Source organism: Rissa tridactyla, chromosome 8 (assembly GCF_028500815.1).
Source record: "Rissa tridactyla isolate bRisTri1 chromosome 8, bRisTri1.patW.cur.20221130, whole genome shotgun sequence".
NCBI classification, from domain to species: domain Eukaryota; kingdom Metazoa; phylum Chordata; class Aves; order Charadriiformes; family Laridae; genus Rissa; species Rissa tridactyla.
Window position 1 is genome coordinate 2279644 of NC_071473.1, and position 15226 is coordinate 2294869.

At 40.7% G+C, this 15226-nt stretch overlaps 1 protein-coding gene across 5 annotated transcripts in view; it reads right to left on the reverse strand.

Annotated features, from left to right (window-relative positions):
• The window catches only part of C8H7orf50 (chromosome 8 C7orf50 homolog), a 128539-nt gene extending 113846 nt beyond the window's left edge, over nucleotides 1-14693 (reverse strand). For 3 of the 5 annotated variants that reach the window (XM_054210453.1, XM_054210456.1, XM_054210458.1), the window contains exons 1-2: nucleotides 14618-14693; nucleotides 12622-12803 (exon numbers count right to left, since the gene is read on the reverse strand). In XM_054210453.1, the coding sequence (XP_054066428.1) occupies nucleotides 12622-12786 (165 nt within the window). In that variant the 5' untranslated portion in view covers nucleotides 12787-12803; nucleotides 14618-14693. The other 2 variants (XM_054210460.1, XM_054210454.1) reach the window with 2 other exon arrangements.
• Nucleotides 14694-15226: the final 533 nt, after the last annotated feature.

Sequence of the window (15226 nt, forward strand, 5' to 3'; positions counted from 1 at the left end):
AGATGCATGTTGGTTGCTTTGTTCATTTGAAGATAAATTATACAAAGAAAACAAACGTTAGCACCATGCACTTGAAAACAAGTGGTTTTAATTTCTGCTAGAAACTAACTGGGTTTTAAATCTGATTGATGTTTAGCAGACCTTACTGCTGCATTTGTCCAGAGGAAGCTATAAGTTCCTAGAGATTAGTGTGCAAGATCATTAAAACATCACTTGCTGCATCTCTAAAGTGAACAAACCCATTTCACCTCTGTGCTCATTGACTTCAGCACCGGAACAAGATGCCTTGTCCTAATTTCTAATGTCAGATAAGAATTAATCAGCACACGAACAGCTTTTAAAGGATCTTTAAACGTAGGCATTTAAAACAATTACTAAAGTTACTAAGCAATAAAGAAAACAGTGAAAACAATGATTCCACTCATATTTCTCACGAAATACTTTGAGCTTCCTAGTGGAAGCTTTGGCCACAAAAGACTTGACCTATACACAGAAAGGCCACAAGACGATGGCTGAATTTGAAATAGATAAGTAGATATTCCTGCAACTGGAACAGGAACCGCAGGGTGGAGTCTGCGGCAGCCGCTGATTATTTGCATGTGACAGTTAACCACAGTCTAAGGAAAAATGACATTTAGGCACATCTTCCCTGTAGAAGACCAAATCTCGCTTCTCTCAAGAAAGCTGCCAGCGTTGCCATGCCCTCCCGGCACTGAGTGAGAGCTGCTAAACAACGCTTGGCAAGAAATCTCGCACCACTGTGCCACATCACACATAGCCCTTTTTCCTCACTATTTTCACCTTTGGAATTAGCCACAGTTACTCATATCCTATCGACTGCCACTGTACATGAATCACACCTTGACAGACGGCTATTTCAGACAACACAGGACCAAAGGAATGGATAATTCTCTTGGCAATGCAATTCTGTGAAGAGAGACACATCTTCTGAGCTTAAAGCTATATTTGGTTTGTGTCGTCTTGACGCTTGCCATGAATAAATAACTTATTTGGGGTTACAGGAATATACTTTCCCAATTCTACAGGAGTAAATTCCTTTGCCCTCCTTTTCCTTTCCAACACAGGAATCTGGGTTTTGGCCAAGGTAGGACCCCCCTCATCACCACCGTAGGTAACAAATCAAGAAAGCGTCTTTGCTGGGAAGCTTATAGTAATAAACAGAGAGCAACAGCAAATGCCTGCTCATACATACTATGAAATATGTTTGTTTCCACATGATCGTATTCAGCAATGTCCTGATATCACAGTGACATTTAGGAAAGATAAGATTACTGTAGTACGAAAAAATATTTACTCAACCTGAAACAACCTATTGCACATTTAAAACCAAATTACAAATTTAAACTACCTGATGAGTTTCCTACTGTTGATATTTTGGTACAGGCTTATGAACTGTGCCTGAAATGACTAAATTTAAACATACTACTTACTTTAAATAAATAAAAAGTCCTCTCCAGGTGAAAAAATGGCACACTTTATAATTATTTTTTTTCTTCACAGCAGCAATGCACAAAGTTAATATTTACAGAAACCCCATACAACTTTCATGTATTTACATATATACAACATGCTTTCTGCAGCCCTTCATCTTGCAATAACGCATTACTGTGGCTTATCCATGAACGAAGAGACTTGTACTTTCTGTAGTTTTCTTTAATTTTAAAGAGCTTGATCATCAGTAAACAAAACCTTTCCTGGAGTGCAGGGGAAAGGGGAAATGTGAGTAAGAATTTTGATATAACTACTTCACTTAAATTTTCTCTCTGGTCTCTCACAAATTTAAGGAAAGGATTCTGTGTGCCTTTCTAAAATGCTGGACTGATGACAACTATCAGATTTTAAAACCTGCTTATCACAGATGCTTACAGTCTGTGCTATAATATTCTATATCAAGTTCCCAGACAAGAAAAGTCTAGTATTAGGAAAAGCACACACACAAAAAAAGGAAAAAAGAGATAAAAGAATCCCTGAAACTGTTAACTGCTTTTGAAAATCATACCTTAACACAAAAATGTGGTGAATGCAGAGTATTACTGAGTATCTAGAAAGAAAATACAAAATAAACAGAAACAGCACAAACTACCACCAGTCTGAACCTGACGCAACTGAAAGCAACAGTCTTCCCTCCACCGTGTAGAAAGATGTGAGAAAAACAGATATCTGAAACCATTTTAACATGTTAAAGAGATGCTGTAACTTTGCATCCCATTAACAGTTTTAGGAGGTACCCCAGACACTGACTGTGCAGGCACAACACACCCACACCGAGAAAAAGCAAAGTCAGTCAGTCTGAAGATGAAGCTTGACCAATTTGCGAAAAGGGTGACATGATGTGAGGGCACGTGACTGAATCAATGCGTCAGGCCATCCCAGGGTCTGCGCAGGACTGACAAAATACGGGCAAGGCACAAGAAAAGTCACCCCTGCCTTCCCCTTGCTGCTCCACAGAGAAGCAGAAGACTAGCGTTCAGAACAGTCAAGCCAGCAATTCCAAAATACAACATACGCTGTACAATAATTTTTTTTTAAATAAGCAAAAATCAGAATTCTTTAAAACATGGTTTTCTTCAATATTGTTTCTATCAAATGAAAAAGATACGGCTTCATCTTACACTCTCCCAATGTAATCTGATGCTAATATTAGTAACTGAAAAGGGCTTATCTGGCATATGAAATCCATTCTACTAAACCTGCAAATAGGCAAGCTTTAAAATAAAAAAATGAACACAAAGTTTTAACATGAAAATGCTTTTAGAATTTCTAAGTATCTGTGTTTTAAACAAAATTCACTGGCTACATAGCGCAGGCTCTAATCTTTTTTCCAGCCATCAAGTTATGTTAGAAGCTAACTGAGTTTTCCCCCGTGTAAGGATTTTGCTGGGTTCTCTCAGTGTTGATTAAGATTGCAAAAGGTTGTCTGGACAATTTTGAATGGTTCGGATTGTCACATGGCAGAGGTGTTAAAAAGTGGTTTACCATAAGTAAAAGCATTAATTATCATTTAATTCCATTTGAACTTGTTTCTGCCTAAATAGGCGAAACAAGTGAGTGTATGAAGAAGGCAGGTTTGAATTTTAATGGCTATTGATGAAGGTGAACGAGTTAGTTTGTTAACTTCATTCTGATTGAAACCAACAAAGATAAGGGTTTGATCTTAAGGGACAGTATCCTTCCCTTCCACCCCAAAAGTCTTACCTTACCCATTCAGACCATCAGAGAAATATGTAAAATTTTCATCACAGAAGAGCATAGAGCCAAATTCACTGTTTAATTCAACTGATTGAATTATATCTTTGCCACAGAAGTTTATGCTTACATTACCAATATATCCAGAGCAGCCCATCGGTACCCAGTCAGCCCTAGCCATTCCGCATGCACAGGTTGTTTACGTTAAGAAATTATTATTTTCTACATTCTGTTTAATAAATATGTCACCAATAAACCACTTCCACCTTGGAATTGCACTTTATCTTTTTGATGTTAACTCTGCAACAACAGACGATAGGGAACAAGCCATTTTTAAGACACGCACACACACCATCTTTTCCGTGGGCTCTTCATCCCGGCTGTCGGGGAGGAACGTTGTGGTACATCCCGGCGATGTATTTTAAAGAAAGACATGCTGGATTTGAAAATCAGAACATATTTATAATTTAGGTGTCCTTTCTTCAACAGTATTGTCCAAACTATTTATTCCACATTGACATATGATACACCCTTGGCTTTCGGCTTCCTTTTAGACTTCCATGCCATCATACGTATGGCAGCATGGCACAGCCAGGAGCTAAGAACAAGCAGCTGCAGACTGAGCCAGCCACCCAAGGTGACAACAGAAAAGCAGCGTCTTCTTGGGACTTCAGACAGCACAGGATCAGCTCATTACTTACAACTGGGTCATTTACATGCTACTTCAGTTGTTACATATACATCCAGTGAATTCCACTACAAAATGTAAAGACGACTATCTGAATTTCACAAAGTAACCCGTGTGCTTAGAACAGCTTCTGAAGTCACTCAACCTCAGTGATAAAAACATATTCAGCTTTCCAACCTATTTTCTCAAATTGTTCAAAGTCTGCTACAGGTATATACAGAAGATTAAGTTCTGAATTAACAAACTAATGAACTATTAATTACCAAAAAGTAAAATCTACTCTAAATAAATATTTAATGCAACAGGGGAAGCCTTTCCAAAGCAGCAGCTTTGCTTCCAAGTCCCAACTCACTTGAGCTGCAAGCCTGTAAATTAAAGGCTTCAAACCTTTTCAAATGGCATGGAATGTATGTTCCGGAAGGACTTCAGAAAAACTTGGAAAAAAAGAGATACTAGAGAAACAGGAAAATTATTAGAATATTGTTAAATTATCCTTAGAAATTGGAGTTAAGGCTATTTTTACAGCAAGAACTCAGAGGTAGAATTGCCTAATAGCAGAGGAGATAGATTTGTTTTCTGCCGCCGCAGCAGAAACATTTCCTTTCCCAGGCATTTTCTCGATAGAAACAGTAATATAACGGCAAATAAGATTTTCTTCCTTTCATTCTCTCTCCATTCAGAACTACAAAAGAGAAATCGCCTTTACGTGACTACAGAAACCTTTTAACTCTTGTGTTCCAGTACTTAGTTACGAGTAAAGCGCACACAGCACTAGGTTTGTGCTTTTCCTGACCTTCACTGATACCGAGTGAGACCTTTTGGGTCTTGGCCAGAAGATTTTATTACATGACCTGTAGGATCAGGACAGTCGGTCACTCCTATTCTAAGCCCAAAGAAGACTATTACTTAATCTGGACAAATCTTTGTAAAGACGACAACCATATTTTAAACGAAGCATGGTAAACTTCTACCATGCAAACAAACAAAAAACCCCACAAGTTTATTAAAAATGCCTTTAGAAAAATCACAGAGCTACAGATTTGGACCTAAGAGTAGCCATGAAAGATGGGGCTTTTGTAATAAAATAGAAAAAACTTGTCTATTCCAAAGGTAACTAGAAAAAAGAACCAGCCAGTGAGGCACATGAAGGCTCCGAAGTCTACTCTGAGTCCAAAAAAAAAAGCCATGACCAATTTCAGTGAGCTTTGTATTACCGTTCGGCATTAACAGTTCTGCACCCACCTAGTTATTTTACAAATGGGTAAACATGAATAACTCCCATTTATGATTCAGTATCAAATTGAAAGGTAGGATAGGATGACAGTTATTAAAAGCATTTCTTCTCCCCACATACTTAAGATTTCCTATTCTCTTGTATATAACCTTTAAGCGATGCAGCTCTAAGTCTTGGGTGCGTTCTCTGAACAGTTTTGAATGCTTCAGACCATAAGATGGAGGGAGCAGAGCTTCGTCTTCCCTTCTGCGTGTACGCTGTTTGCAAAAGCCTGCTCTACAGATGCAAATTATTAAGATAGTGCTGAGAAATTTAATAAAACATCGGTTGATGATCTTCTGTTTGATGTCCTAGAGAGCTCTTGTGGGATTCAATTAGGAATAAGTAAATGCATTCAAAGACAGAGTCTGGTTCTTTAAGCGCGAGGTTGTCCTGTCGAGCACCTTCATGCTCATACCCTCATTACTTCAGGCAGCTTCTAGAAGTCAAAGGATTACTTTTCTGTTCTAATTACCTGTTGGATGTAACAGACAAGCACTTTCCAAGTGTTTATTAATCTGTGTGGCTTTGATCTAATATCCAAGAGCCACGTTATCTACGCTGTAATTTATTAACATACATAAATATATACTAAACTTTCCTGTGGTTCACAATATTGCATCTGAACACACAAGGTGTTTTGGAGGAGGAAACTTCTGGGGAAATAATTCTAGTTTCTCATTTGTACTGTGGAAGCAGCCATCATCCCCCTTTTATCAGCTCAAATTTTTTTTTTAATTTATTTTTAAATCTATTCCATCAATACACTGGATTTTCTATTTTATAAAGATCCTTATACCAGACTCCTACGTTGTTTAAAAAAGCAGTAGCATTCTGTTAAGGACTGGGAGAACTGCTGCTTTTTAGAATAAACACGTGAAATATCCAAATCTGTGCCATTTTAGGGTTTTTTTGAACAAATTAACATTAACAAAATAATACCAAGAGCAATAAGGAGGAAGTACTAAATCCACAGGAATCAGGCTCACATTAGTATGTTACACTCTACACACTTCCAAGTTTCAAGCCCTGTCAAGAACAACTGCCTCTGAATGCCCGTTTCTCTGCTCTTTATCCCATATCAGAATGTAGCAAACGTTTATCCTTTCAAGCTTACAACTTGAATTGCTTGCCAAGTGGAATGCGTTTTGTGAATTCAAACGTGTAATGGGACTTTTTTTTTGATTTTTAAACTAAGTTATACATTTTTGGAGGGTTTGTGCCAAATTTTCTGTATTCAGCAATTTGGGCCTTTCCCAGCAATTTTCATTTATGATGCCCCTCTCTATGATGAGTTAGAGGGCATTAACACCGTAACTGCCATAACTGACAGTGTTCTCAGTGGACTGGAGCTGGGTGACACGTAGCCAGGCAGACCTTGCCTCTGCTCCTGACTTCCACAACTGCTCGAAGACCATTACTCAACAAATTCAGCCCACGAGTGGGCACCCTGTGCTGAATTTCAATTTTGTGAAGGTATTTGCAGCTAAGTCATGAAAGCATGGATTTATACTGGAAACTTAACAAGAACCACCGAGGAAGGTCTCGCCACTAAGTGAAGAACGGGAGCAGAGAGGAAATGTCAAGTACGTGCTCCAAGAAGAGAAGGAAGAATTTCCCCTCTTACCAGCAAAGAAGGGAGGGTTGTGTTTCACCATCAAACTCCCCATCACTGTAATACCCTCACTATATAATAAAAAATAAAAGTAAGGAATCAACTTTGAACGCATACAGATTGAGGCAAATACCCGGAATTAGCATGCAACTCTTGCTGGTTAATATGTAATGAAGAATGCACAATTCGTTTAAACAAAAGTAAGAAATACACCACATATTGTTTATACCAAACACAGTTGGGGACGTGAGCCTTTCGCCTGGGAAAACCATCTTCAAAGTAGCAACTGTTTTCCCAGCTGTGAATACTCTTTCCTGGGAAATCTATTCCTACCATTACAAAAATAATTTTCAAAGGAATGTACAATTATTCAGCCTAATCTATGCATATCCGTATTTCAGACACTATTTTGTACCTTCTTAGACACGTCTGTTTACAAAAGGCCTACTATTCTCTATAAACACTATATAGTGTCACAATCAAATTTACCCCTCTTAAATATAAATAAATGTATGGTTAATTTAAAAAAAATAATTTAAAACAACTCTATCAATATTCCAATGAAAAAGCGTTAGCAGGAAACAAATGTTTCAGTCCCATTAGCAGCTGCCCTCAAAGCCTGGGGCGTTTTTATTTTCTTTTTCCTAATTTGAGAACTATTGCATAGATGATAAGAAAGCAGACAAACCAAGTAAGATCTCACGCAGTAAGTCATAAATGCCAAATGGGTTTATAGCTTCATAATTTTTTTTTTCCAAGTGTCAGAAGGCCATCCTGCAGCGAGGCAACCGGAAGCCAATGGGCCAAACTTGTCCCTTTGCGCAAGTAAGAAAAAAATAATACAAATAAAACAAGAATAAACATTCAACTGAAAGGTAGCCCAAAGAAAAGAGAAATAAGCCCAACATTTCAATTACAGGCTAAAGGGAGTGCACTAATATCCATACTGACATTTAACTTTGCCATTTTTGAAAAACAGCTGTCACCCCCCCTTTATCACTGGGTAAGTGCCAACTGCTGATACAACCTTACATCAAGGCGTGGGGGGAGACGGAGGGATGGGGGCAAGGTGAAAGATTGTGTCATCTTCTCTTCATATCACGGACAAAACTCTATTTGCATGTTAGAGATCTTTTAAAAATGGTCAAAAAAAACCCAGTACAAGACAAGATTCAAATCTTAGGTGGTTATGCTAAATAAAATGAAATTTTGGGAATTTATTTTCCTTTTTTCAGAATTTAAGATTGGTTTTCTACATACTTCTTAAACCAAAATTAGTAACCGCAGATAACACTAATGCATACAACAGAGGATTAAGCTAGTAAAGCAAAACAAACCAAACGCAGGAAGAGCTGATAGTGGAACTGCAATGCAATCAGTTCCCAAAGTATATTTTTTAATGTATAAGATACATCTAATAGTCGTAGCCCAGCAATCAGAAGAAAATCCTGCAACATCAACACTAAGTTGTAACTTCGCGGCATTTGTTAGGATGGGAAAATACAGAACAAGTTATTTTGATGGTTACAAGGTAAGCTTCCCATTAATTAAAAAAATAAATTAATGGAACAATAAAGGATTACTGAGTGAGTTTGCAAATCATCCACAACTCATTATTTCAACAATAGGCTTTGGTATGAATTAGTGGGTTGTCAAATAAATAAATAGACTTTCCGATGATAGCTTTACAGTATCTGCTTGATAGGCTTTGTAGCATGAATGTCTGGTTTGCATTCATTAAACATTCAAATTACCACCCCAGTTACCCGACTACAAGCAGCATTAGAGATCCGATCAAAGTAGCATTCCAAGCTGTTCCACCACGCTCATGCCAAAATGTTTATCTTCACAGCTTAAACATAATTTTATGGGGTTTTCCACCACTACCAGCAAACAATGATTCTAAAGAATCCTCTTTTGTGGTTCGCTTTGCTCTAGTACTAGCTTAATAACTCCTTATTGGCCTTTACGATAGCCTCCAAAAAGCTGACAGAAAAACCCTTTCCCTACTAATTTTGCCCTTTTCCATTTAGTAAACAGATCTTACTGTTTGGGCACCTGCACACTAGCCCTCTGATTAAAGAAACGCCATGAGCCACTTGTTTATTTGCCATTGTTTGTACTATCTGCATGGAATCTCAAAAATTAAATTCCTTTCCCACTGATTTTGCCTTTAACTGGGGAAAATGTTGATTCCTCCCCCTCCAACCATTTGCAATGCTGAAGCTAAGAAAGAATATGGAAGGAAATGCGCAGTGACTGCATGAGCATTACCTAAAGTACCCTTCAACCACCAACAACGGGATTTCATTAATAAAGATTGATTGCCTCTTAGTCATTGTAGTTGTCCTCAAAGTTACAATGTTTGCTAGACTAATTGGGAAGGAACAGGAAATTAATATTTTTTTTCCCTATAGATTATGAATTTTGAGTCTTGCCTAATAGATGTTCACCTCTGGACGAATTTCTTCCAGTTCTGTAGAAAGCCTGCAGCTCTGAAAACGGCACTGGAGAAACCAGATGTACCCTTAAATTACAAGGTTAAAAGATCCTTTGATACAGTAAGGTCACTCTGGGTAGGACTCAAATAGCCTTCATAAACAAAGCAACCACAACATGTTGTTCCCTACCTGCCGTGTTGTGTCAGTATTGTGCTCCGATAAGCGCGGTGGCACTAAGGCAGCTGAAATTCTGAAGGGTGAAGAAATCCATAAACAGAAGCAAGACACGGGTAACTGCAAACAAGCACTTCTAATGCGTCTCTTAGGTCAAGACGACACATTAACAATATTGTAAATATTTATTTTTTTTCCACAGAACTGAAACATAGTTAATTTGTCTCAGACAAGGTCCATCAGAAAGTTTTTATTTAAGAAGCCAGTATTTCACTTCAGACCACCAGCCTAGACAGCACATTTGAAATCTCTTTTCTTTATGCCTATGTTATGTGACAATTCAAAAGAATAATCTCCAACCATAGGAATGTTTAACATACTGGTATGTTAGTAAACTACAAAACAATTTAAAAAACCAAGTAAAACTAATGTCCAGGCATTTAAAAAACAAAATCAGTGTTTAAAATGTGGTGTTTATTACCAAGTAGCCAAATAAAACAGTAACATTATGAAAATCTGTCAGAAAAAAAAAACCCACAAAGCTGAATTGGATTTAAAAACTTGTATTTCTCAGCTCCACTAGAGATGTGTCACTTAGAGCTGTGTGGTTCTAAGATCATTCATGAAAACATTTATATTGGTCTTGAATTGCTTATTGCTATTTAATGTAAACAGAAGAAATTGAGTAGATGAAAATCAATAAAACATCAAGATTACTCTGAAAGGTCAAGCTGTTCCAAGGAAAAATGCTTTAGTCTTTGGCTGCTAAGAATTTCTGAAACAAATTTCATGAAGGAATGATCAATGTACGCTAAATCCAGTCACTTAAGACACACTTCAACTTGCCTGCCTGCAGCTCTGTAACAAAATCAATTCAAGATTTACATTTTCCACTTTGGAGACTAAAAATGCTGTACTAGAATAGAAAAAGACAAATCACAGGGAAGTAAAATGACTTAATGAACCAGTGAAACCTCTCTTCCACCAAAAGCAATGTATATTATACGTATACAGCTATTATATAGCTATCTTTTGACTTCTTTCCATCACATATGAGACTCCTTAGGAGAAACTGGAGTCTACCCATCTTTACTTTAAGAATGCCAAAAAAAAGTTTTCTTTAATTCAGTTACTGCATTAAAAGTCAACCGCAGCTCATCCGAATCCAATTGTCACGATTCAGGAATTTCTGCAGATCTATCAAGGTTCCAGCTTATTTTAAAGTAACGGAAATAAAATTAAAGAAAGTAAGGCTACAGAATAAACACTCTCAGCAGTTGCCTTAATTTTTGTTCCAAATGTATTCTTTGGAACCACCCAGAATAACTGAGCACATCACAGCAGCCTCGGAGTTTCCTCCTGATCTTCCTGGACGCACAAAGCAATTTTACCTTGTTTTCTGCTACATTTTCCATGCTGACAAGGTTTGATGACCAAAAGCATTTTAAAGCATAACTGCCATTGTGACTTAATGGGGTATTTCACACAAGCTGGGAGCACGCATGCTGAGTAACGATCATAAACTGGTAAACAGCTAACTTCTACTAGCAATTTCCGAAGTAAAATTGTTTAATATCTGACTCACATTTTTCACTCTCAACAGCCATTTCAAACAAAAAATGGGGTCTACTAACTTATGCTTTCCTACTATCAACAGTTATAGTTTATAAAGCTGATGCCAAGAAATGGCTTGTCATAGACCTTATATGGTATTCCCTAAAACTAATACTATATACACATGTCTGAGCCACCCACTGACACCAACTTTTATAATTCTAGGAACGGTTGTGCCTAGTGGTGTTCCCTAATAGTATTAAGGATTCTTCTTTCCATTTAATATTTGCTCTTTCTTTCACAGTCCTACAGTCTGCACGGCCAACAAATACTCATTTACGGGTTTAAGAACTTATCACTTGCCATCAGATGTGAGGCAAAAAGGCCCCGCTTGCTCAGGGTCTGAAGCCCACTTGGGATTTTTTCCCCTTTTATATGAAATTACACAGATTGTCACAGGCAATAAAATTTTAATTTTGACATTTCAATTTCACAGTGTTTTATCCTGGAAAATTATTTTCACTCAAATTGAATTATAGTGCCGTGAATCTAAAGTCTATAATACACACCCTGCAAAGGAAAGGAGAAATGTTCCTCTAATTAAGCTATAAATACCAGATTTTCTATTTTTGCTTTGATATAGACAAAGACGCAATCTTTCCCTGCTTGACTTAGGAGCACTTTTGCTGAGTTCAAAACTGCAAGAATTTACAGACCTCTGAATAGCTACTGCCAATAGGGTGGCTTTTCTTGTGCTTCACAAACCCTAAATGTAAAAGCTAGAGACACTTATGCATACAAAAGCTCTCAAAAAATGTTCTTGCCAATGAGCTCAAAGTCTTAAGAACAAAATAAGTACCAGATGTTAGTTATATCATCTCCATCGAGCCATACATCTCCCAATAAATAAATTAACAAGCAGCTTTCACATCTATTTTATGTTAGGCCAGGAAACATAACAGAATTTTTAAGACAATGGCCTGACATCACCTTGAGAATTCCTGACGAAGACACCTTTGCCTTTCCTTCTCTACTTCTCAACAGTATCAAACCGCTTCATATTTCTTTGATCCACATTCTATACTAACCACTCGGAACAGGAGAATTGAATCACCCTGTTCATGTATCATCTCCATCACAAAAAACTTAGAGCTCTAAGTTTCCACTTAAATAACACCTCAGTATTGTTGATTTCCTTCTCATGAAATTAATTCATAAAGTGTTCAGTAATACAAAGGGACTGCTGACACCTTCTGGCCACTTGACATTCTCTCCAAAAATCAAGAGGATTTCCAAGAAAACATCTTTCGTGGTTTTCCAACCACTCAGGATCACAAGAAGACTTAAGCTATGCCTCTATTGCTAAATGACAGTTGCTTAAAGCCATTTGGTTCGCCTTTCACCCACATTCTCTCACCCATTCTTTTTCACACAAGCATCCAAAACAAATAGAGACCATGTACTCTGACTGCCACAATCCCATCCAGATTTGGTTTAATTTATCCTCTCCTTTAAACTCCTACTCTAAGTATATCACATCCAAGGAATCATTGCAACTGAATCAAACAGTACAATCAGACTCAGTACTGAATCTCTAAGCCTGTCAAATCACAGGTAACAATATATCCACGTTTTATTGAATTAAACAGTCAAAACTGGGAGAACCTACCTGCAGATTTTGTTTCTTTTTCTTTGGTTCAGTTTCCAATGGTTCAGTTTCCGATTCCAGCCCTCCCTTTTGGGCCACGTGTTGTTTTAGCTTTTTTCTTTTTTCTGCCTTCTTTCCTTTTTTTTCCGCCTTCTTTTCTTTTTTTTCCGCCTTCATTTTTGGCATTCTCAAATAGAACTATTCTGTAACAGAAACCACCAAACTGCAATTAGAATCTTTTTTTTTTATATTAAATGTCTGGCTTGTATACAGATGGAATTATACTATAATTACACTGGTAGGATTATTATTTGTCACTACTTAACTATGAAAAGGTATGTCTGCACTGAATTTTGGAGAATTTCATCATGTTTTCTTTAGGAATACATTACAGTTAAGCTACTGTAAAACTAGAATGTCATTCTCCTGTGCAAAACTCAACACCTAGTGTCCTCTCAGGCCCAGTTGTGGAAAATGCGTGTGACGCTCCTGGCAGTAATTCCCCATAACCAATGCTGTGCTTTCTGCAGGTTATAACAGACCACGTGGTACTCTTGGATCAATCGTCTACTTCAGGTAACACCAAATCAGGCCTCTCTCTTCTCGAAAAGTGTTAATGAGACTGTTAGTCATCTCATTAATATACATATGTGTGCATACACACATACCCACAAGCACAAGGTAAGCCCACTTGATTACTAAACAGATAGTTTTAAACCATCAGTTGTGTTTATAGTGTGAGTTTTTCTATTTTCATAAAATTGTCAAGGTTGGAAGGGATCTTTAAGATCATATAGTCCGACCATCAATCCAACACTGCCAAAACCACCACTACCCCATGTCCCTCAGCACCATGTCTGCCCACCTTTTAAATATCTCCAGGGATGGCGACTCCACCACTTCCCTGGGCAGCCTGTTCCAATGTTTGACAACCCTTTCGGTGAAGAAATTTTTCCTCATATCCATCCTAAACCTCCCCTGGTGCAACTTGAGGCTGTTTCCTCTTGTCCCATGGCCTGTTCCTTGGGAGAAGAGCCCGATCCCCCTGGCTACCCCCTCCTTTCAGGGAGCTGTAGAGGGCGAGAAGGTCTCCCCTCAGCCCCCTTTTCTCCAGGCTGAACACCCCCAGCGCCCTCAGCCGCTCCTCACAGGACTTGTGCTCCAGACCCCTCACCAGCTCCGTTGCCCTTCTCTGGACACGCTCCAGCACCTCAGTGTCTTTCTTGTTCTGCAAGGCCCACATTCATATAGAATGTGGAAAAACTGTGCTCAAAGAATTAAGTCTCATGAGTTTCATCTTTCACTTCACACTGACACGAGGGTGAAGGCGAACAGGAGCTGCAGAAGGCCGAGCTCTGAAGCCAGGTCTAGCTGTAACCGCGTATTATTGCTCTGAGGGAAAATCTGATTTCAGTGGCTTTCAACGGCTGCCCGCACTCTCTCCGTGCGAGCACGGACCCGACACTTGGCCCAATCACCACTATTTACCCCCAAACACCCTCCGAGAGACGGGACCCCCCCCCCACGCGCGGGTCGCTCGGCCCCGAGCCCCGGCCCCCACGCAGGACCCGGGCGCGGCTTCTCCTTCACTGCGGAGCCAGCGAAGGCCCCGTGAGGCGGCAGTTTTTAGATGGGCGCAGCACGTTGCCAGGGGCGGCCGCCGGTGCGCCCCTCACGGGACAGACCCGGTACCCCCGGCCCCACCGCCACCCACAGGCCAGGCTACCACCCGCAGCGGGGCCGGGGGCTGCACCAGGGGGAGACCCCCCGGTTACCGCCGCCCCGTTCCCCCCCCCCCGCGGCCGGTGGACACCCCCAGAGCCCACACCCCCCTCCCCGCACGCACCTCCGGAACCCGCCTCCTCTCTGCATTTAACCGAGCGCCACTCTTGGCGCCGCAGCCCGCCCCCTCCCTCTTATTGGCTACAAGGAGAGAGCGGAGGCGTCTGGTTGGCCCTCGGCATGCCAATCAGCCGGCTGCCCAATAGGAAGCCACGCTCGGGCTTAAAGCGCCCACCTGGAACACGCGTGCTGCGGGGTGCCCAGCCGGCGTGTGGCGGCGCGTCAACGTCATCTTTCCGCGACGAGATCCGCCACGGAATCAGGCCCCGCCCCTACTCGGGAGGCGTGGCCACAGGGGATGCCCCGCCCCCCTGTTGCCTGGGTGATCCCGAAAGGCGCGGGCCCCCCGCCGGGATCCACCCGCGGCCTGGCGGGGATCCGCCCGAGCCGAGTCCCGACGGAGATCCACCCACATCCCGACAGGGATCCGCCCAGGACCTCACAGGGACCCATCCGCACCCTGACAGTTAAGCCCCTGCGCCCCATCAGGGGTCCATCTGCACCCCAACAGGGACCCCCCCAGGTTCTGACGGGGATCCACTCACACTCAGGGCCTGGCAGGGATCCATCCTCACCCCAACAGGGATCCACCCGCGTTCTGAAAGGGATCCCCCAGGTTCTGACAGGGATCCCCCCACGCCCCAACAGGGACCTCCCCAGGTTCTGACGGGGATCCTCCCACACCCTGACAGAGATCCCCCGTGCCATGACAGGCCCCCCAGGTCCTGGCAGAACCCCCCCCACTGCCCACAAGGACACCCAGTGGGACGCCAGCCTGCTGCTC